Below are 22,350 nucleotides of genomic sequence, written 5' to 3'. Positions count from 1 at the left end.
CACGTGTGTCGAGCCGGGGGTATTTATTCACGCTCCCAGCCAGAGACTAGGAGCAGGGCGGTTTTATTCCCAGCTCTGACACCAGCCTGTTCGGGGGCCTCGGGCAAATCGCTCTGTCATCTTCCCATCTGTAAACCGGGTACTCACCTCCTGCTTTTTGGGAGTCGCCGAGCTGCTACTGCTGCTCTGTCAGTGGATTTGGAGAGGGCCAGCTAGCAGCCAGCTGTGGCCAATGGGCCATGGCTTGTGGCCACCATGCTGCTCAGCCTGCACCTCTGGCCCCACTCGTGTCCCCCCCATTCCCTGTGAGCACCCCTCAGGTGGCTGCCACGTCTGAAAAAGGGGGAAAAACCCTCTTAAATAGACTTCTGCATTTGCACCCCAAAATCCGCCCGCGGCCCAGGCCTAGCTCTCCTCCAAGCGCTGTGGTCAGGGCCCCTGGTCCTGGCCATGCCGGGGGGACGGCCACCCCTGTCCCCTGCAGGCCCGGGCCACGTGCGGGCCTGGCAGAGGGGTAGGACAGAGGGGACAGCCCTGTCCCCAGGCAGCCAGGGCAGCGTGAGGGGCCGGCGCACGGCGGCGCGGCCGCTCCACCCGTCGGGGCGGGCTCGGGCAGGCCAGGTGAGGCGGTCCCAGCCCTGCCTTTCCCTCCTTCCGCAGGCTCCCGGCCGGCCGGCGCGGCGGGTGCCGGCAGCATGGCGGAGTCCCAGGTGCTCCTGCTGGACGAGTCGCACGTCAACGAGAAGGTGACGGAGGCCCAGGCCCGGTTCTACTACAGCGAGGAGCAGCGCCGGGCCCTGGAGGTGCTGGTGACCCGGGGCGAGGCGGCCTACCGGGAGGCGCTGAGGAAGGAGCAGCTGCGCGACTTTCTCTCCAGCCGGGAGCTGCAGGCCCTGCGGGGCGGCTGGCGGGGATACGACGACCCCCGGGAGGGCAGCAAGGTGGCACGGGGGCCCGGCGGCGAGACGCTCTCGCTGGCCTACTGGCCCGAGTGCTCGGACACGGAGGTGCCCCCGTTGGACTTGGGCTGGACCGACAAGACCTTCTACCGGGGCATCAGCCGGGTGGCCCTCTTCACGCACCCGCGCAAGGAGGAGAGCGCGCCCCACCTGAAGGAGGTGGCGCGGGAGATGATCCAGCAGGCGCAGAAGGTAGGGCCCGGCCGCCGCACAAAGCGGGCGTCCTCGACGGGCCACCCCTGCCCGCCTTCGCGCCCGGGCCGAGGGCCCAGCTGGGGGGCCTGTGGGGTGGGAGGGAGGCGAGAGCCCGCCGCGGCCGGGCTTTCCTCGCTGGCCCCCTCCAAGGCGGGAGGAACGCGTTGGCCGTCCAGCTGGTCGGCGTCCACCAGGCAGGGCTTTCCCTGCGGTTCGTGGCTGGTCGCGTTATGGTTTGCCAAAGCTGATGCGCAGGATGGGGGTTAAACCCCTGCACCCCCCCAAACTGGGGATTTATACCCGTGTTTTGCTCTTCGTGATTCACTGGCTCAGGGGAAGACGGGTCGTGATGCTGTGCCAGCCGCCCCTCCTGTACGTGCAGGTATCCCTAGTTAAACGCAGGGCAGCGAGTTTGTTTACGGGGAGGTGCTTTTTTAGTTTATTTTTTGTGGTCTCAACACCATCCAGCCTGGACTGCAGGCAGTCAGAGTCCAGACAATATGCGGCTGCTCCTCCTATTTATCTTTGGCTGGAAAGGACTGTTAGTGGTGACAGGGCATCTCTGGCAAGAAACCAAAGCAGCCGTGATGCTACAAGAGCTTGCGTTGAATAGGTAAGGGGCAATGACGAGGTTTTTCTAGGTCAGGGTGAAGTTTCCAGGGAAGACCACTCAGGGAATGATCCCCCTCAGAGCTGACATCTCCCCTGGGGAAAGGGGATAACAGCAAAAGGCACTTCATTCCTGCTCTTAGTTTTGCTGCTTTCTGGTTTTTCTGCTTTCTAATTCAGCAGTTATTTCCTCTTCCACCCGCTCCCCCGTAGCACACGCTATACGCACAACCTTCGCAGGCTTGTTAAAACCAAATCACGGAAAACTTTGCAGGGAGGCATTAATCCAGTGGGTGATCTCCTCAGCTCCCTGCTCGCAGAAATACATGCACACCCTGTAATCCTGTTCAGTGACTGGTGTGATCAGTCGTTTAGAAGAGCCAGAAGCTGTAAAATGCTTACACTCCGATTTAGTGCAACTTCACATGCTCTTTGCGCTGCTGCAAATGCCTCTACAGGCTGTGGAAGGACTGGGAAACTTTGCTCTTTTTGATAGCTGTGCCTGGCACCTAAAAGTAATTAATTATTGTTTCACTGGGTGGACGAACTGTGGCCCTCCCAACCCAAAGGTGGTTTCATGTTTAACAGCCATTTAAGTGTTTAATGGTCCTTTTCGTAGATAACTATGCCTATTGTGTTCAGCTGAGCTGGCCCTGGCAAAAAAAGTCTCCAGGTAGCAGTTTTTCATTCAGTAGATGAGAGTAGGTTTGGGTTGTTTCAGGTTTTTTTGGAGGGTAGGGGGTCTAAACAGATACTAGTAATATGTGGCACATGTCTGTGGGTGGCTTATCATCGGCATTTTACAAACATATGTTAATTAAGCTACGTTGCCACAGTAAGATTGGCAAGTTAATGCTTGCCAATTTGTAAATATCTATGAAGAGCTAGGCACACCTATGGGCCCTATAGGTAAGTTGTTTTGCTATGGATAGGTAGAGGAATGGGGACAACCTCTTGCAGGGGTAAACACTCATGCTCTGACTTGCTGTATTTGGGAATGCTCCTAGGTAATCTTGACAGATCAGTAGCTGTGGCAGTGGTTTGGGAAGACTACCGTACCAACAGTGGGGTTGCCCACTGTTTCACATTTTGCTGGCTTCGAAGTGCCATCTGCAAGGCAGCTCATCTGCTTTTCATACAGGACTGCAGTTTTCATGGGTTTAGTCCACAGGCTTGCAAAGAAGCCTGAACTGACCCAGGGCCCTAAAGCCTGGAGGGAACCATCCCTTCTATTGCAAGGCCAGTACTAACAATTAATGTTCTGTCCAGGACATGGTGTAATCTCTGCAGTCATTGGACTCATCGCAAATGGAGGGGATGGAAAGAAAACAAATTCACACTTTGATCAATTCCCTGTGTGGATATTCTTACTTCCAATGAATATTATCTAGCATCCTTGCTCCTAAATAACTACATCCATACCACAGTGTGTAGAGGGGAGAGGGAGCATAACAGGCCTGAAATAATGCATGAACTCCTCATGCCTCTAATTATAATCTGCCTGTATATGAAGTTGTTCAGGAATAAAGTGGCACAAGTTCACTGTATTTTAATTGTCAGAGGTTCTAAGTAACATTCCCTGCATCTCGCTCCTTTGTGCTGGGAAGTGAGAACCAAGGCAGGACCTGAAATCCAGTTCTGCGTAGCAGAAGCTATCGAGGGACTTACTATTAGTTTATAATGTAGCTCCACCATAGTTCACCTGTATCAGGAACTTACATGTTAATGATGAGCATAAACACAATGTCAGCTCTTTTTTTTCTTTTTCTAACAAAGAAAAGCTTGTGTAAGCACTGTTGAGAGAAGGAGCCTGACGGAGCAGATGTGTTGGTTATTGTTGGCCGTACAAACAGAGACTCAGCAAACACAGTAGGGGACATTTACTGTGGTATCGCTTTCCCAAAAGCAATTTGTTCAAGGGCATTTTTCAAAGAAGAGAGGTCTCTGGGGAGAATTATTCACCCTTCCATAGGGGGCTTCTGCAACTTGAGCTGCACCTCTTCCAAACTTCAAGTGAAGAAAATCCTACTGTTCAATCCAGTCTTCAGCTCCATTCACACCTGTATGTGCCGTCCCCAGCACAGCTGGGCTCATCGCTGTGACCCCAGAACCTGGGAAATTAACATTTAGGCAACTCTATTCCCAGTATTCTATACTGTCAGCATGAGAGCTCTGACCTGGCAGGTTGATGTTTCCCAGCAGGACTAAGAAAACAGTAGTTTCCTTCATTCATAGCCTTTCAAATGTTGGGAGAATAACTCTCTCAAGCAGAAAAGTGAATTGATATTTCTAATGGTGTAAAAGATACAGAAAGGGAGAGAAAAACAAAACGTGTAAGATCAGCATTAAAGTTGCCCATAACCTTCTTTGTTTTGTTGTTACTCATCCTCTGAATGTTCAGGCTTGTCTGTCACGTCAGTGCAACCTTTTGTTTTTATGTAAAATCTATGGCTGGAAAGAAGGATTAGTTTTATACCAGAAAAAAATCTACATGTGAAGAGAGGGAACGATCATTTTGCCTCCAAATCTTGAACACACACTCCAGTCCCTTCCTGACAAATATGAGGTGTTTATGTTTGTGCTCCATAAGACATTCCTCATGAAGCCAGCCCTGAGAGCAGACTTCTCACAGGGAACTGGGAAAAAAGGAAAATAAAATTCTTGTTGTCTCCACTGTGTACCATGGCTGAGGATTCAGGCCCTGGTTCCTCTGCACATTCATTCTTCCATTACTCACCTTCTGATTAAGTGTTAGAGCTGTTTTTCACTCTTCTTTTTCAATCTGTTTTCAGTAGTATTCTTTATTTAAGTGGATCCTTACAGAGGCAACGAAAGTTTCACGACACAGAGGAGAAACTAGGTATTTGGCTTTGGCATTCCTCAGGCTGCTGAAATAAGCCATCTTCCCCTAGAAGAAGGAGAACTCTCAAAGACATTTATTAGGTTCCTTCCAAAGTGCAGCAGGAGCCAAGCAGAAAATTACAAGATTATTGGTAGTGCTTGGGCATGTACATCCCTGTACTTTTGTCTCCCCTATATCCTCCTCCTCCATATTCTGGTATCAGTGTTCTCCTTTATTTTGCACCATTGTGATGGGCATCTCTTTCAGTTACTAATATTTTATTCAGTTGTCTGTCTACTGTCTTCTTGTTTCCAGATTATTGCAGTGGTCATGGATGTATTTACAGACCGGGACATCTTCCGCGATATTGTTGATGCAGCATATAAACGCTGGATCCCAGTCTATATAATCCTAGATGAGGAGGGTGTGAAGCTCTTCCTGGAAATGTGCAGATGCCTTGACCTCAGCGACTTGCAGATCCGGGTAAGGTATTCAATACTGAACCATTATCTCCTGCAGGTCAGTGGCTTTTTTCAGTTGTAATGAATCTTGGAACTCACTTGGACAGGCAAACACATCTCTTACAAAGTCACATCACAGCATTTAGACAGGGATTGATGGAACACAGAGGGGTAAGAGAGTGGCTTGCTAATACAGAAGGAAAGAAAAAGAAAAGATTTGGAGTTTTTGCCTTTCACCTGAGACAAGGGTCTGTGTAGTTTCTTGGCTCTTGTGACCTAAACATTCATGTTTGGGAAGAAAACTGTCTGAGGAAAATCCCGTGGGTCTCCTATTCAAGGACTGAAACTAGAGTTTGGAGTAGCTCTGGATCCCAGTTATAGGACACATATACTCTGTGAAATCAAGACTTTCCTATCCAGCAGTGATCATCTGGGAGTGAATGTGCTTGTAGTCCTCCTTTGCCTGAGCACATCAGAGTATGCCTTCTTACAGTGCATGCAGTACAGCAGTCAGCCTAGTTTGGCTGGCAGAAGCAGCCTCAGTAGGATCTCATTCATAGAATCACAGGATCATTTAGGTTGGAAAAGACCTTTAAGATCATCAAGTCCAACCATTAACCTAGCACTGCCAAGTCCACCACTAAACCATGTCCCTAAGCACTACATCTACATGTCTTTTAAATACCTCCAGGGATGGTGACTCAACCACTTCCCTGGGCAGCCTGTTCCAATGCTTGACAACCCTTTCGGTGAAGAAATTTTTCCTAATACCCAATCTAAACCTCTCCTAGCACAACTTGAGGCCATTTCCTCTTGTCCTATGGCTTGTTACTTGGGAGAAGAGACCAACATCCACCTCGCTACAGCCTCCTTTCAGGTAGTTGTAGAGAGCGATAAGGTCTCCCCTCAGCCTCTTTTTCTCCAGGCTAAACAACCCCAGTTCCCTCAGCTGCTCCTCCTAAGACTTGTGCTCCAGACCCTTCACCAGCTTCATTGCCCTTCTTTGGATACACTCCAGCACCTCAATGTCTCTGTTGTAGTGAGGGGCCCAAAACTGAACACAGTATTCGAGGTGTGGCCTCACCAGTGCTGAGTACAGGGGGACGATCACTTCCCTAGTCCTGCTGGCCACACTATTTCTGATATGAACCACAATGCTATTGGCCTTCTTGGCCACCTGGGCACACTGCTGGCTCATATTCAGGCGGCTGTCGACCAACACCCCCAGGTCCTTTTCTGCCGGGCAGCTTTCCAGCCACTCTTCCCCAAGCCTGCAGCATTGCATGGGGTTGCTGTGGCCCAAGTGCAGGACCCTGCACTTGGCCTTGTTGAAGCTCATACAATTGGCCTTGGCCTGTCAATCCAGCCTGTCCAGATCCCTCTGCAGAGCCTTCCTTGCCTCGAGCAGATCACTCCTGCCCAACTTGGTGTTGTCTGCAAACTCACTGAAGGTGCACTCGATCCCCTTGTCCAGATCATTGATAAAGATATTAAATGGAACTGGCCCCAATACTGAGCCCTGGGGAACACCACTTGTGACTGGTCGCCAACTGGAGTAAACTCCATTCACCACAACTCTTTGGGTCCGGCCATCCAGCCAGTTTTTTACCCAGCAAACAGTATGTCCATCCAAGCCATGAGTAGCCAGTTTCTCCAGGAGAATGCTGGGGGAAATGGTGTCAAAGGCTTTAGTAAAGTCTAGGTAGGCAACATCCACAGCCTTTCCCTCATCCACTGAGCAGGTCACCTTGTCATAGAAGGAGATCAGGTTAGTCAAGCAGGACCTGCCTTTCATAAACCCATGCTGACTGGGCCTGATCACCTGGTTGTCCTGTACGTGCCGTGTGATGGCACTCAAGATGATCTGCTCCATAACCTTCCCTGGCACCGAGGTCAGACTGACAGGCCTGTAATTCCCGAGACCCTCCTTCTGGCCTTTCTTGTAGATGGGCGTCACATTTGCTAACTTCCAGTCAACTGGGACCTTCCCAGTTAGCCAGGACTGCTGGTAAATGATGGAAAGGGGCTTGGTGAGCACTTCCACCAGCTCCCTCAGTACCCTTGGGTGGATCCCATCTGGCCCCATAGACTTGTGTGTGTCTAAATGGTATAGCAGGTCACTAACCATTTCCCCTTGGATTATGGGGGCTTCATTCTGCTCCCCATCCCTGTCTTCCAGCTCAGGGGCTGGGTACCCGGAGAACAACTGGTCTTACTATTAAAGACTGAGGCAAAGAAGGCGTTAAGTACCTCAGCCTTTTCCTTATCCTTCATCACTAGGTTTCCCCCCGCATCCAATAAAGGATGGAGATTCTCCTTAGCCCTCCTTTTGTTGCTAATGTATTTATAGAAACATTTTTTATTGTCTTTTACGGCGGTAGCCAGATTACGATCTAGATGGGCTTTGGCCCTTCTAATTTCCTCCCTGCATAACCTCACGACATCCTTGTAGTCCTCCTGAGTGCCTGCCCCTTCTTCCAAAGGTCATAAACTCTCCTTTTTTTCCCTGAGTTGCAGCCAAAGCTCTCTGTTCAGCCAGGCCGGTGGTCTTCCCCACCAGCTCATCTTTCGGCACATGGGGACGGCCTGCTCCTGGGCCTTTAAGATTTCCTTCTTGAAGAATGTCCAGCCTTCCCGGACTCCTTTGCCCTTCAGGGCTGCCTCCCAAGGGACTCTGTCAACCAGTCTCCTAACCAGGCCAAAGTCTGCCCTCCAGAAGTCCAAGGTGGCAGTTCTGCTGAACCCCCTCCTTACTTCTCCAATAATTGAAGACTCTATAATTTCATGACTGCTATGCCCAAGACGGCCTCCAACCATCACATCACCCACAAGTCCTTCTCTGTTCGCAAACAATTCCATTACATACAGACTGAAATATTTTGTGTGTTTACAGTAGTATTGTATTCTTTGCTTTCTTCATGTTTTTTAGTCACTGTCACTACTACAGACTTGTTCCAAATACTGAAAAAGTTGCTAGGTTGGAAACAACCTACGGGGTGCAAGACTTGCACCTCTTTTGATCCAACTGTTCTGCTGAGCAGTGGAAAAAAAAAAGTGCCTTTTTGCCTGGAGGAAGGGCAGATCTTCCATAAACACTCAATTAATAGTTTCAAAAAAAAACACAACAAAAACTCAAAAAACTCTGGAGGCTATAGTGGCTCATATTAACCATTTTAGGAGAACCATCTTAAATCTGGATGAAAATGACTTGCATGTATCTGAACAGTGCTCCTGTGAACTACCACTCTGCTCTGAGTTTCTGGACTTCTTCATCAAAAAAGACATCCAGCCGAGCAGCTTTCTCATCTTTCTCCAAAACAGAGATGGAAGTTTCTTTCCTCTGGTGTCTTTGAAAGCAAGACACAGACATCATTATAATAGACCTGTTTCAAGCTTCAGGGGTATTCTGTGGCCTAGACTTGAATCTCTTTGGTACAAAACTGTGAAATCACAGCAGTAGTTCCATTTGCTCTGGTACCTGTTTTCCAGTATTTTTCTCACCATGTCATCATGTGCAGGGATGATGACTTCAGTACTGCATATTTTAACTCCTGGATAAGAGTGAATGAAAAGATGCCCTGGCATTTTAGAAGAAGTTGCAATGCTATTGGAGACATGAGTTCCTTTTCATCTGCCTTCTCCATCTTTAAACAGTAAGCAGTCCCCTTCTGCTCTTCCTCTTATCTCTTTCTCCATAAGTATCTACACAGGCTTTACAATCCAAAACCAGTAATCATGGTGGCATTCTACAGCAGTGACTAGGTCCTGCAGCAGCTGAGCTGTGTTACAAGGTCACCTTTTCCAAAGAGGCAGAGTTTGAATTGATGCCATCGAAAGCAGGAGAAAACTCATGTCCCTTCTGTGCTTCCCTTCTCTCACAGCAGCCCTTGCTGTGTTTTTCATTAGACTCCTTCAGCTAAAAAAAGTCCAAATACAAGCTGAGCTGAAGGAGGTCCACTGAGAAGAGCTTTTTAACATCCTTCTTTGACCTAGTTGTTCACTCTTCTGCAGAGCTCCAGCCCACAGAGTGCTGTCCTTCAACCTTTTCCCAGCTATCTCATACTGTATCTTAAATTCCCCTTAAGGCTGTTGTATTCCTTTTCCAGTATGGCTAAAAAGGCTTTAGTTAATCTTGTTAAGGTCAATGCAGTTTATTCCTGTCTATGGTGCTATGGAAGGACTGGGAAGAGTCTTCCTGTAAAGGGAAACAGGTCATTTGCCTCTCAGAGAAGATGGCCTCTTAGTATCCCGCCCAAGGCTGCCTTGGATGTATCCATGCTGCTGCTTGGGTCACTATGGCAGAAATCATCATATAGTGATTCCCTCGACAGCAAGCTTTAGATACCCAAGTTGTCTCGAGCAAGGTTAAGGCTTCCCCTTGAGGACTCTCCCCACCCCCACCTCATTGATGTAATGTGTCTAGGATTGTTTTGAACTTTTAGTGTTGAAGACCCACGTTTAAAGCAAGAAGGCATGCTGGGCCTCCGGTCTTGTTCAGGCAGAATAATTTTGTCCCACATTGCTCGATCACAGAGGATGTTGGAATTGCTAAGGAAGAATGAGAAACTCTAGTGCAGTTAACTCTATCATTCACCCATTTCTTATTTATAACATGTCTTTCTCCTGACATCTGCTTTGATGTCTGAGTTTCTTCTACAGATTTTCAGCAACAGGGAAAACATTCTCTCCTTACACTGTCTTTTTGCGTAACCATTTTGCTTTCTTCTAAAAGATTTTCATCAGTGAGCCACAGTTTGTCAGCAAAGGAATTGCATACTCTTCCTTCCTGCCCTTCTTCCCACCTTTCCTTTGGAATGTTTGTGCAAGATTTACAGGATGGCTTTTTCTTGGAAAGTTGCAGCAATATGTGATGTACCTTTAAGGTTTAGAGGCGAGTTCTGATCCCAGGGAGAGAGAGAGATGACACACTACCATGGGCTGTCATTGCTGCAGAGTCAGGATGCTTATTCTGTCTTCTGTAATCACCAGATGCTCAGATTGCTTTGTGATTCCTGCCCTTTTGTTTCCATTGCCCTGTTCATCCAATGCAGAGTGAATACTTCAAGGGTCCTGATACAGGAAGATTTACTGTTAACACTGGATTTTGTCCTTTGTCTACATACAGTGCTGGGCATTTTCACAAAATTCCTGGCTATTGTATCATTTTGAGATGGCAAGGTATCACGATCTGGTGACAGTCTCACAGGAGGGAAACTGCTGTAGGAAGACAGTATCTCACTCTGCAAAGACAAAAAGTTCTTTACTGACTCCAGGCATGAAATGAGAAAAACTCAATTTTCATCTGGAGGCCAGAGATCACTAGAAATGCATTTAAATTCATCCATCAGTACATTCATCCTGGGACATTAGCAAGAGCGTGTCTTGTGTGTATGAGTCATATGGCTTCCTGAGCCTACAGGACATGGTTTGCCAGACTTCTGTTATGTTTGACACAAGAGTGTTCTGAGATCACAATGAGGGAAAGTTCTCAGAGATATAAAATTCATAGCCCCACAAAAAGTCCTCTTTTTGTTGACCTGAGGGTGAATGTTCTCACCAGTTTTTAGATGAGTTCTCTTCCTCCCCATGCTTCTGCTAATGAAACCCCAGTAACAGACACTCCTGCTCAAAGACAGGGAGTTCACCTAGAGCTCCAAGCAAACCCAGGGAATGAGTTATCTGCAGGAAGTTCACCTTCATGATAATTTTCACATTCGTTTTCCCAACATGTAAGGAGTTCCTCTCCTCACTCCAGGAATTCTTAAAAGTTTCTGCCTAAGAAATTTTTGGAATTTCATTTCAGTATTTCATGTCTTTACCTCCGAGCTTTCCTCATCCAATCCTAACTCAAGTGAGTGAGAAGCTGATGTGATGTGATGCAGTGCTGTTGTTGTTTTAATTATCTGTTAGAGAATTCTTCTAGGTTGCTTGTGAACTTTCAAACATGAGGGCTTACAAGGCCCTCTTTTAGCAAAGACCCAAATAAATAATACCCAGTAATGACCTTGGCAGGCCAGCTCCAGCTAGCTGCATTCCATCCTATTCTGCTTGAATATCTGCAGGTTTTACTATGTTGTCAACAAGCATACCTTTTCCAAAACTGTTCAGGGCAAACACATAGGATAAGTCCACAGTATTTGCCAGCATTACTTGGTGGCTGCTTCCAGATTGTGGCTGCTTTTGTGTCCCTGTGTAAGATGAGCACCTACCACCCATCTCTCTGACCTAGAGGTCTCATCACCAGAAATGAGAACCTTGCAGACCATGAATAAGAAAGACTCCTTGTCTGTTGTTACTGTGGTCCTGTCCACATGAATCCCATATCTCTCTTCCTCTTTCCCCCTCTGTGAAACCTCCATCTAGGATTTTAGAGTGGGAAATAACAGGCATCTGGGGCCTCCCCCTCAGCCGTGTTCTCAGGTGAAGCAGTATTATAAGAGAACAGAGGACAAGAGCTACCTTAGCAGATGCTGTTGGCTGAAGGGATCTGATTTTTCCAGGGACAGCAGAAAGGGGATATGTACATTTTGAAAAATGCAGTGAATGTAAGGGACTGTTGAGTCACTGTCATCTATCAGCTACTGCTTTTGTGTGTTGCCTCTCATTTATCTGTTTTACATCTGTTAGTTTATAGAGGTCATTCATGCGACCATCACAACTTGAAATAAAGATCCCTGCTTGCTTTGCAACATATATACCAGTGGTTGTTCTAAGAGGGAAGGTACACACAGGCTTCCCTGGTGGAAGTATTTGCAATGCTTGCTTTTAGGGTCTGTCTTGTGTATCTTGCCCTACTCGACCTCATCTTGTGAGCACTGCTGCCCAGGTCTGTCAAGGGACAACTAAGTGTCAGTCACAACACAACCTATTACTGACTTTCTAAACTGGGTCTAATTTAACTTTCTGTGGATTCAGGGTGAGGTTTAAAAGTGTGTCACAATAAAGCAAGAAAGACTGATTCCTTCACTGTTTGTATTAGGATGCTCTGTCAGGCTTGAGTGTTACCAGTCCGTATTAAGTTGCTGCCAGGGAGACGTTAGTCACTGCTTGTGATGAGGAGTGGTGCAAGCCTGTGTAAACGAAATGTGGAAATTTAATGCACACTGCAGCTTCCATAAGCCAGGATATGACAAACCTTAAGCAGGCTTCTGCAAGAATACAGATCTGGAGGGATCACTTCTGTCTGGTGAACTAACTGGTTCTCTACCCAAAATATTTGTTACTACTGTAACATTAGTGCCCCCCCCAAATGGCTGCAATCTCACCTCATTTATATTTGTCTTTCCTCTGTTGTTGTTATGTAGTCTTCAGTACATGAACCCCAGCTTGTTCCCCCTCTGTACAGCTTGATATATCAGTCTACAAACGCTCCAAGATCCTTCAAGGCAGAAAACATTATACAAATAACCTGTTAAGTGACTCGATGTTTATGTGACTTTGTGCCTGTTTTCTGCATTTCAAGATGTATTTATGCACTCCTGTGCCTACTTTGTTCAAGGAGGTTTATGTGTTCAGCTGTTTGGTTCTATCCTCTCTGTGCCTTTCTAAGTGTTATGTGTAGCTCAGGTACTGCAGAAATTCAAATGTGCTTTCTTTCCAAAAGAAGGTGATAATTATCGCCAAAAGAAGGTGATAATAACAAACACAATAAAATCTACGCTTGTTACATGCTAAGAAACTTTCTGTTCACACAGGCTGATACTTCTTGATTCACAAAGCTACATGACGCGTCAGAGCTGCTGACTGATTTGAACGGAGGTCCTTGAGGTCCTTGTTGACACTTGCAGTCAATATTCCATGATTTGGCAAATCCCAGCTTTACTCAGCAAGGAAAAAAAAATATTTCAGGTGATCAGCCAGCCAACTACAAGTGGTATTCTAAATACTGGAAAGGGCGCCCTTTCTCCTGTGCTCTACCCAACCTGCATTCAGCATCCCACACATATGACTCACTGCTAGGCCTTGGGCAAGTCACTTCATCTTCTCTCTCAGGCTCCTCGTCTTTAAAACAGAGTAATAATACTTTCAGCAGTGTGGAGAGCATTAATTAGCTAATGCCCACACAGGACTCCAGACAGATCAAGCGATAGATGAATGCAAAATAGTAGTATCATCAGTTACTGTTAGTCAGAATTTGTACTGCCAGTGCTGTATTTTAGTGGGGAAAATAGGAGCAGATTCAAAAGGTAAGACTTATATTCAGAAAACTGGTTTTTGAAAGAAATCTGTGTTCTTGTAATCACTCATTCCTGCATGCAGATTTTTATAGCCTATCAATATTTAAGCTTTCAGTGAGGTTTATAATAATAGGAGTTAGCTCTTTGTGGGATCTGAGGCTGTGCTAGCATTAGCCAAATCCTCATGATTCTCCTGCTCTGCAGATGGGGGAAGAATGAGGCAAAGGTGAATTGACTTTCCCAGAACATCACAGGGAATGGTGTCAGAACTGTGATTACACTTGGGACTATCTGACTCCCAGCCCTGGATTTATTACTCCAGATCACAATACCTTTTAGCTTTTCATTGTTAAAGAATTCTTACAGAAACAGATGGTGGAATGAAGAAAATGGTCTAAATTTGTGTGTCAGAGTGACAAGATAATTTGCTCTAAACTTACACTGACAATCAATGCTTTTGGGTTTTGTTGGGGTTTTTTTTTCATGTTAGACAGTACATATACCTGTTTGGCAATTCAGCCTCATGCAGCCAGGACCCATGAGCAGAATAACACTCAGTCCAATGTGCAGATATGTTCTTATAGTATGTGCAGGCACACATCTGTTGTAGAAAATCATGTAACCTTAAATCTTGTGTTTTCTCTGTCCCTGGTAGTGCTTTGTTTTATCACCTGTAGGTTTGCTGGCCAAAGGATGCGAGAGGGGAGGTTTGGGGAGAGTTATTATCTAACTACTTCCGTTCATTTCATGAAAGGTTTTTCCTTCCTCTTCTTGAGAAATTCTTCTTTGCTTAAAGTAGGGACACTTATCCTACTCTGTTTGTTCAAAGAAAGTTCTGTGTTTTTTCACTCTCTGTTGAACAGTGAGGAATCTAGGTGGACACTGTAACTGTTTGGGGTTCTTGGCAAAATGATAAAGGTCGGGGTTGTCCTTTTGTTATAACAGACAGAAAATATCTATGTTTTGAGCAATAGAACTGTTTCTTTCTCTTTTCTGTAATAATTAAATTGTCCAGTCTTCTAATTTGCCTGGTTTTGTCAAATCATGTGCTGTTGAGATGGGAACAAAAGTACAAAAAGAACCTAATACAGATCTGTCTCATACATTACCCTCCAAGTAACTGTGGCCTTTGCACTGCACAGGTGTTGCAAAGTTCCTTGGTTTTGTGGTCCTGCTAACGTAGTCTGGAGAAGAGCTCACGAGTGCCGTGGAATAGGGATCAGGATTCAGAGCGCAGATGTGACTCAGAGCTTCCTCTGATTCATTCCCCTGAACTGGGCTGGGCCTTCCGAGCTACAGCAGAGGACTGGAGATGGACGATTATTTGATTTTGAAAGCATTGTCTTGCCATTGGGCTAAGATGAATAGCTGAAGACAGCAGGCAGGGTTACAAAGATGCTGACCTATTGGACAGGGCTATAAGCTCATGGAGGGGAGTGACTTGCATAGACAGGGGATGACAGCAGGTCTTTTCTGCAGCCCTTCTGATTTCTGGTGGCTGATACAAAATGAGCTGTAGTCCCAGAAGTAGTGAAATAACGTGAGTGACATGTTAAGACTTGGAGCTGGCAATTATCTAGTTCTCTGCCCTATTTATTGTGACATTTTGTCTTTTCACCTCCCTGTTAGAATATCCGCATACGTTCTGTGACAGGAGTTGGGTTCTACATGCCAACAGGGAAGATCAGAGGCACATTGGCATCGCGATTCCTGATGGTGGATGGTGAAAAGGTGGCCACTGGATCATACAGGTGGGTCGCTCTTGCTTAAGGCAAAGCTACATTCTTTGTGTAAAGAATGGCTTGTGGCTTTGCTTGAGAATCTTCTTCCCATGTCATTCCCTTTCTTGTCCCAGCCTCTGTAATCTGTGTGGCATTTGCAGAAATTGGGGTGGGACAACAGAGAAGGTGTGTTATGGTTTAACTTGGCAGGCAGCTAAACACCACACAGTTGTTCGCTCACTCCCCCCCAGTGAGATGGGGGAGAGAATTGGAAAAAAAGGTAAAACTTGTGGGTTGAGTTAAAGACAATTTAATAGGACAGAAAAGGAAGGGGAAATAATAATAATGATAAAAGAATATACAAAACAAGTGATGCAGTTGCTCACCACCCACTGACCCATGCCCAGCCAGTTCCTAAGCAGCAGCTGCACACCCCCTAGCCAACTTTCCCCAGTTTTTTGTTCAGCATGACATCATATGGTATGGAATATCCCTTTGGCCAGTTTGGGTCAGCTGTCCTGGCTGTGTCCCCTCCCAGCTTCTTGTGCACCTCCAGCCTCCTCGCTGGCAGGGCAGCATGAGAAGCTGAAAAGTCCTTGACTTAGTGTAAGTGCTGCTCAGCAACAACTAAAACATCAGTGTGTTATCAACTTTATTCTCATCCTAAATCCAAAACACAGCACTATACCAGCTACTAGGAAGAAAATTAACTCTATCCCAGCTAAAATCAGGACAAGGTTGCATAGAGCACAAGCTGCTCCTGAGAGAACGGAATATGCCCATGTTAGTGGACCATTTCAGTGGGCTAGAGATAGTTCCACACTGCATCAGGTGGTAGTCTGCAAGGACTCCCCACCAGCCACTGTGCTCAGTTCTCTTCAGTGAGGTTTTCAGTCTGGAGACTCCTCCTGTTGAGGCAGTGTTGCTTTTTTAAAAGTGTAAACTGTCCTTCAGTTTTAGGGCCTTTTCTTCCAGATCTGGTCTGCATGCCTAATGAAGAGCAATAATAAAGAGCTTCATGTATCTATCCTGACCCATCTTGGCAAGGACATATGGGCAAATGGCACAATGCTACATATTCCCATGTAGTGTTTTAGATATTTTTAGGTGGGCTGGGTCAAGTACGCACCCAAAGATCTAATGTCAGTTCTGTTTCCTACTCTTAGCTTCACATGGAGTTCATCCCACATTGACAGAAACATCCTGCTAGTCTTGACAGGACAGCACGTGGAGATGTTTGATGTTGAGTTTCGTGAGCTCTATGCCATCTCAGAGGAAGTTAATTTCTACAAGGAACTGGGTATTGCTAACCCATTCCTTCTCGGAACTGGGAAGCCAGGCCTTCATTCCTCCACCGTGGCTCGGAAGTTCATTAACCCCAAGTATGGTTTAGTGGCAGGGGCAACCCGTGGTGATATGATGCTCTGGGCTTCACGACACAGGCAGGATAATCAGGGGAACATGGAAAAGGAGGAAACAAGTGAGTCAAAGAAACGGTTAAATCAGTTTCTGAATGACTTAATCACGTTGGAGCAAGAGTTCCCAGAAATTGATCCACCTCTGGAGAACTTGAGCAAGCTGAATCGGAGCCCTCAGAAACTGTGCTTCCGGCTCCATGTGGACCTGAAAAATAAATCCAAATCCAGAGAGTCTATTCGAGATGTGAAGAAAGAAGATGCACAGACCAATTCAAAGCAAGGAAAACGGTTTGCCAGTGGGCTTTTCAGTCGCAAGGCCAAACGGTCTCCAGGCTCAAGCATTGAGGCCAATTCTTTTGCCAGTGAAGGACATTCAGGAGAAGACCTTGGGAACATGAAACTGGAATATGAGCGGCTCAGCATTGGCCATGCCAGTGTTCGGAGCACTGGAGGCATCTCAGGTAAAACCTCTTCTACGAGCACTTTCTGCTTCTGTGTCCCTTATTTTGAGTTTGGTTGATTGGTGCAAACATATTCAATATAGGCACCTGTGAGTAGATCCTGTTATTTCCTCTATATTAAAATGAGCGGGATCAAAGAAGAGTAGAAGTTGTATCGAATGATACCGGCAATTTAAGTTGAAGGCAATTTAATGGCAGTCTTATTGTAAAGTTGGTACTTCTCATGTAAATGTTTTCTCGTACTTCTCAGCAAGCGGGGTATGGGACAAAGGGAGTGAATGTCTCCTTGTGTAAAAGAGGTTGCATGTGCAGTTCTTGAAGTGCACTGCCCTAATAAACAGCAGCAGTATGTTCACTATTGTTGTGGCTAAGAGGGTACAGACAGATTTCCAGTGTAACCCCTCCTTTCCTCATTTGGGTTTAGTCGGGTGTGTTTACTGTGACAAGTCACTGGTGGAGAAGAGAGGAGAACGTGTTTATGTTGAGGTGAGGGGGCAAGGAGTGGAGGAGAAGGTGGAAGTCTTTTTAATTTGCTCCTTTATCACCTTCTGAAACAGAGGAGAAGGTCATGAAAATAGAAGCTATGGAGAAGTACTAGATCTCAACTTTTCTTTCTTTGCTAACACAATTGATATTTTCACTAAGTCCTTCCAAGGCTTCATCCGGTTGAAGACAAAAATGATAAAGATTTCTCCCAATTTATGGGTTCATAGCTAACTTCCCAACATTTTAGATGTTTTGTCAGATTGAAGTAAATCTATGGACTATTCAGCTTGGTTGTCTTCCTCTCTCTGTGAGCTGTGCTGGGTGTCAATACATCCTGTGCCAGCAGAAAAATAAACTAGTTCCAGGGAGAAAATTTCTCCTCAGCTTGTCTGGCCAGAGACCGTTCTGTGGTCTGATGAATGCGAAATGCAGGCATAGAGAGACTGAATTCCCTTGAGGCTGCCATGATGTGAAATGGAAAGACATTCTCCTGAGACCAAAAAGAAAAGCAAGGTATTGGGAAGGTCAACAATAGCTATTGATTAGGTTCTTAGAAATATTTCTGGCTGAATGAAGGACAGACCCAAAAATGCCAAATGAACACAAGAGAGAGGAACTCTAAGAAGGCATGAATAGTTTATTTAAGACTATAGTAGACCCATTTTAGGATGTGTGTTTGGCATTTGGGGAAGCAGAAGTAAACCCTGGTCTAAAGAGGTCCTCTCTCCAAATCACTTTATGTCTTGAACACAGACAATATGTGCTGCTGGGCCCCATTCCTCAGAGCCAGGAAAAACAAAATCTGTGAAGACCTATGGGGAGATGTATGGGCATTGCCTCTCGGAGGAATGGACCTGAGGGCTTGCACTACCCTCTAGTGACAGAAGTAGGGAATTGTGTAATCTCTGATTTGTCAGCACTTCACAATATCAGAGATTACCTACGTTTCTCACTGTCAGCTGTTTTAAAGCAGACAGCCCGCCATTCCTGCAATGTCATGATGAAATTAGGCCCAGATTAAGGCACGAAAGAGATTGATATCTCTAGCTGAACAGTGGGGTGCTGCGCCCTTCTTCGGCATTGCACAGTCAGGGCAGCTGGGATGTCCCTATTTCTTTTAACACAGTGGATCTGTGCCAGACAGTCTGATGCTTGGTCTGGACCATTTCCACAAAGACACTATGATGCTATTATGTTCAGGTTTTATTTATTGCCACTGCTACTTCCTGAGGGCTGCCACCTCTTTCAATAAAGGGGAAGGAAGAATTGAGAACAGGTGCAGGGAAGGCACAGAGGTCTGGCATACCACCCTTCCTGCTGTGCTGTTCCTGACCTGATAAGTCTTTCCAAGGAGTCCATGCAAGTATTTTTTTGTTTTACGCAAATTGAGAATGCCTGTTCATGGTGGCAATGGGAGACTCCACAGTTTTTGAGGTATGGTCTAAGTAGACTTAGGTCATCCGGTGTTGTAAAAGGCTGGAGGAAGATCACTGCTTGTGTGTTGCTTTTGAATTGAATCACTGTTCTTGAGAGAAAGCTTCTCTAGTCTAGTGGTCCCAAAGTGGCATGTGAACAGAGATGATAGAGGGCACATGAGAAAGATGGAGACTCATGAGAAAGAGGAAAAAAATGAGTTACCACAGAGGATCCTGCAGCTACTTGATCAGTAGGACATGTTTTATTAGGATTTAGTAAAAAATTCTTGAACGTGGGCATGGAATAGAGTTCCAGCTTCAAGATAAAAATAGGAGGCACTTTGTTCTTGGGTAACTGTAGGACTGACTTAGTTTTAAAAGTTTAAGTTATCTTTGAGCAGGTCTCGTAAAAACTGTTGCTGTGATATTCTGGGTGACAGAAGGGAGGTAAGAAGTGGAAATGAAGGAGGGAGAAGGTGCTTGGTATGCAGTCACGTTAGGATGCAATTATTCAGAGCTTCACAGCTTGAAATAGCTGCCCTTACCTTTTGTAAAGTCTAAACAGCACGCTTAAGCCCTGTGGGCCTGCCTGTGCACGCATCCTCCAAAGTCACTATTAGTTCTGTAGTACCACAGGGACACATCCCACCTTGCAAATGCATAGAGAGACCAAGATCCACACCCCGAGTAGCTTGCAGAGTAATTGAAAGACATTATTCAAGCAGGCTAAAGGTCAGGTTCAGTCTTGTAAGAGCAAATGGTGATGAAGAGAATCCGAACTGGGAAGGGAAGTGATGAAAGCACATTCCGCAACAGAGTCTGAAAATCTGACTGGGTATTTACATGCTAGGAAATGATACCTACAAGTCAGAATTGGGAGTCTGGAGAATACAAGGGCTACAGATAGTAATGTCCCAAACTAAGCGTCCAAATTAACATCCTGAGATGTCGTCCTACCACACTGCATGGAGATTGTGCTTTGTCTTACAAGGCTTTCTTAAAACCACATCATCAAATTGACACAACCCTTGAATTTCACTGTTGCCTGCTTAGGAACACAACAGCAGCAGCTCTGAACCTGACCAGAATCTTGTTAATTTTAAGCTGCTGCTGGGCAGACTGTGATCAGCAAGGACACTGACGTCTGCATGCAGTTTCTGGGAAATACTGCAAGGGTTTGAAAGCTGTGTGCCTTTGGAAGGCGCTGCGTTTTTGTTCTGTTTTCTCCCCTGCAAGAAGCAAAGTGGGCTCATTCAGGAGGGTCTGCCATCCTGAGTTTCTCTGTACATTGGCTTTGCTCCTCATAAGCGTTGATTGCAGAACACATAATCCACTTAACAGCAGGATTTTGCGTTTCCCTTTTGGGTGCTTCTTGCAACAAAACAGGGGATTTACACTGGGCACTGCAATGCTGCAGAAATAGCTGCTTAGTTATCACCAGTGTTTTTCAGCCAAAGTGGGATCATGAATGGGTGGTAACTGGAATGTTCAACCTCTATTCTAAAGAGAGGAACATTGTTGGGTACATACAAGGAGGGTGCTTGCTCTAATTGTAGCGGGATCTGTAGAAAAAGGTCAGAAGACAAGAGTAGAAAGTGAGAAGAATAAGGGAGTTGGGAGTTGAGATTAAGCAGAGGAGCACAGACACTTTTGAAAGTAAACATGAGGGTCTTGAATGTAATACAGATAAGGAGGGGAACAGGGGTGGTGAGGAGATAGGAGTAATGATAAACTTAGTCGTAATATATGGGGGGGGGGCGACAGGAGGTAGAATGAAATGCCATGGGGAGATGTGGGGAGGAGGCAGTAGCATACAGAGCAGCCACAAAAGTGAGGGGGGTTGCAGTGCAGCCTCCCACGTGAATATCAAGAAGTTGCAGTATAGAAGAAGGTGGAGAGGAGGGGGGGAAGAGGAGAGAGCTCTTCTCTTCCCCATCACCTACAGGTGAGGAAAATGTTGATCAAATACCCACAAGCAAGAGACTGACATGAAAAATGATTCATTTGAAGCGCATTTCAGAGGCAGTGCTTGGGTTGAAAACTCCCTCATCTCAGCAGGGTTGAGACTTCTCAGTAGCATGTCACCATGACCTGTAGCAGTTATCCCTCCCTGTTCTCACTCTGTACTGGCCACTGGCTCCGACTGCTTGGGAGATGCACATATACCTTCCTTCTGTAGAAATACAGAAGTGGGGTCTGCCCTTCTTCAGAATGACTGTAAGCCACATGGCAGCCCCTCTCAGTACATACTGCCCTGGGCTATATGTCACGTAACCGTTGCTGAGCTCAGAGCACAGCAGAGCTTCCTTGCTTGCAAAAGCCTATGCAAACACACTTTGGTACAGTGCTTGAAAAATATATGCTGGGGCATCCAGACCAACATCTGGCTGTAATGAAGGAGATCAGACAGCCGTGCAAGCAGTGAAAAGTACAGATACTGGGAACAGAAGGAATCCATAGAGGGATCAATGAAAAAAACCTAAAATGATAAAAAATGGGGGCAGCGTACTATGTTACTTAAGTGAGAGACCCTGAGGCCTCGGGATTTCTTTTGTAAGGAAATGGTAGAAATACTGGCACTTGTGATGTTTAAAACTGGACGTGAAAAAACCTCTCCTGAGAATATGTGTGGGGATCAAATGGATGAGATGACCTGACTTTTTTTTTTTTTCATCCCTCACTCTTTGGAAAACCTCCCACCCAAGTCATGTCCAGACTGTTTTTCAGTGCCAGCTGGGACTGAGAATAGACTAAAGCTGGCCTGGGTACAGGCCAAAGCCTGGAAATACTTTTCCAGTGGTTTTCTCCACAGTATACTCTGAATTTGCGCTTATTTTAATGTCTCTTCATTTCACAGTAGTAGGAAATAAAATCACAAGAAAGTGCAGAATAATGTAGGTCTAACACAAGGTGTATAGTAAATAGCGAGAGAGGATTGAAGCGTGAATCCAGACTTTATCTAGGTCCTATTTACTTAACATTAAAGTTACTTTTAACTTCTTTTCATTCCAGGTAACCTGGGTCCAAACTCCACTACAAGCGATAAAAACAAACAATCTACCTGTGTGTTATCTTGATTGGGAAGGATTGTCTGGAGAACTGAAGACTGAACAAGCTGGAACAGTAACCTCTTGATTGATTTTGAACCTACAGCCATGTCTTCACACAGTGGTCTGACAAGCCTCTGCGTGGTCCTGGATGCACCTGGCACCCCCAGTTAAAGCACATTTACTGGGTGAAGCGTAGACTTTGGATGGTCAGTCCCTTAAATGAGGGTTAGCGATGAATCTGTTAGTCCATATGTCTGTGTGCACACATATTTTATATATAAAAACAACTGTGATGACTGGTCTCAGAGCTCGCTCTGTGTCCAGATAAATGCAGGCGATTTTCTGACTTACTTGTGCTGCTACTTCAGTCTGTCTAGCTACAGACTCAGAATCACTGTGTTGCATTGTTTACTCTACTGCACTGCAGAAATGTATTGGTCTGACTGGCTGGAAGGCTAAATCCAATCAAAGTGGCAAATTCTGGGTGAAAGTGATGTTTACAGATAGCGTAGTGATCCCTTGTCCACAAGGAGTCTTCCTGTAGATTCCTTTTGTC

General features: G+C 45.9%; 1 protein-coding gene across 1 annotated transcript; it reads left to right on the top strand.

The window, feature by feature from the left end:
• Window positions 1-695: 695 nt before the first annotated feature.
• FAM83F (family with sequence similarity 83 member F) lies at window positions 696-21,821 on the top strand. The gene is made up of 5 exons (XM_072845914.1): window positions 696-1,151; window positions 4,921-5,088; window positions 14,873-14,994; window positions 16,131-16,843; window positions 21,757-21,821. Exons 1-5 carry the CDS (start codon window positions 696-698, stop codon window positions 21,819-21,821), a joined length of 1,524 nt encoding a protein of 507 aa, XP_072702015.1.
• Window positions 21,822-22,350: the final 529 nt, after the last annotated feature.

Source organism: Ciconia boyciana, chromosome 1 (assembly GCF_034638445.1).
Source record: "Ciconia boyciana chromosome 1, ASM3463844v1, whole genome shotgun sequence".
Classification (NCBI taxonomy): domain Eukaryota; kingdom Metazoa; phylum Chordata; class Aves; order Ciconiiformes; family Ciconiidae; genus Ciconia; species Ciconia boyciana.
This window is presented reverse-complemented; position numbering and strand designations above follow the sequence as displayed.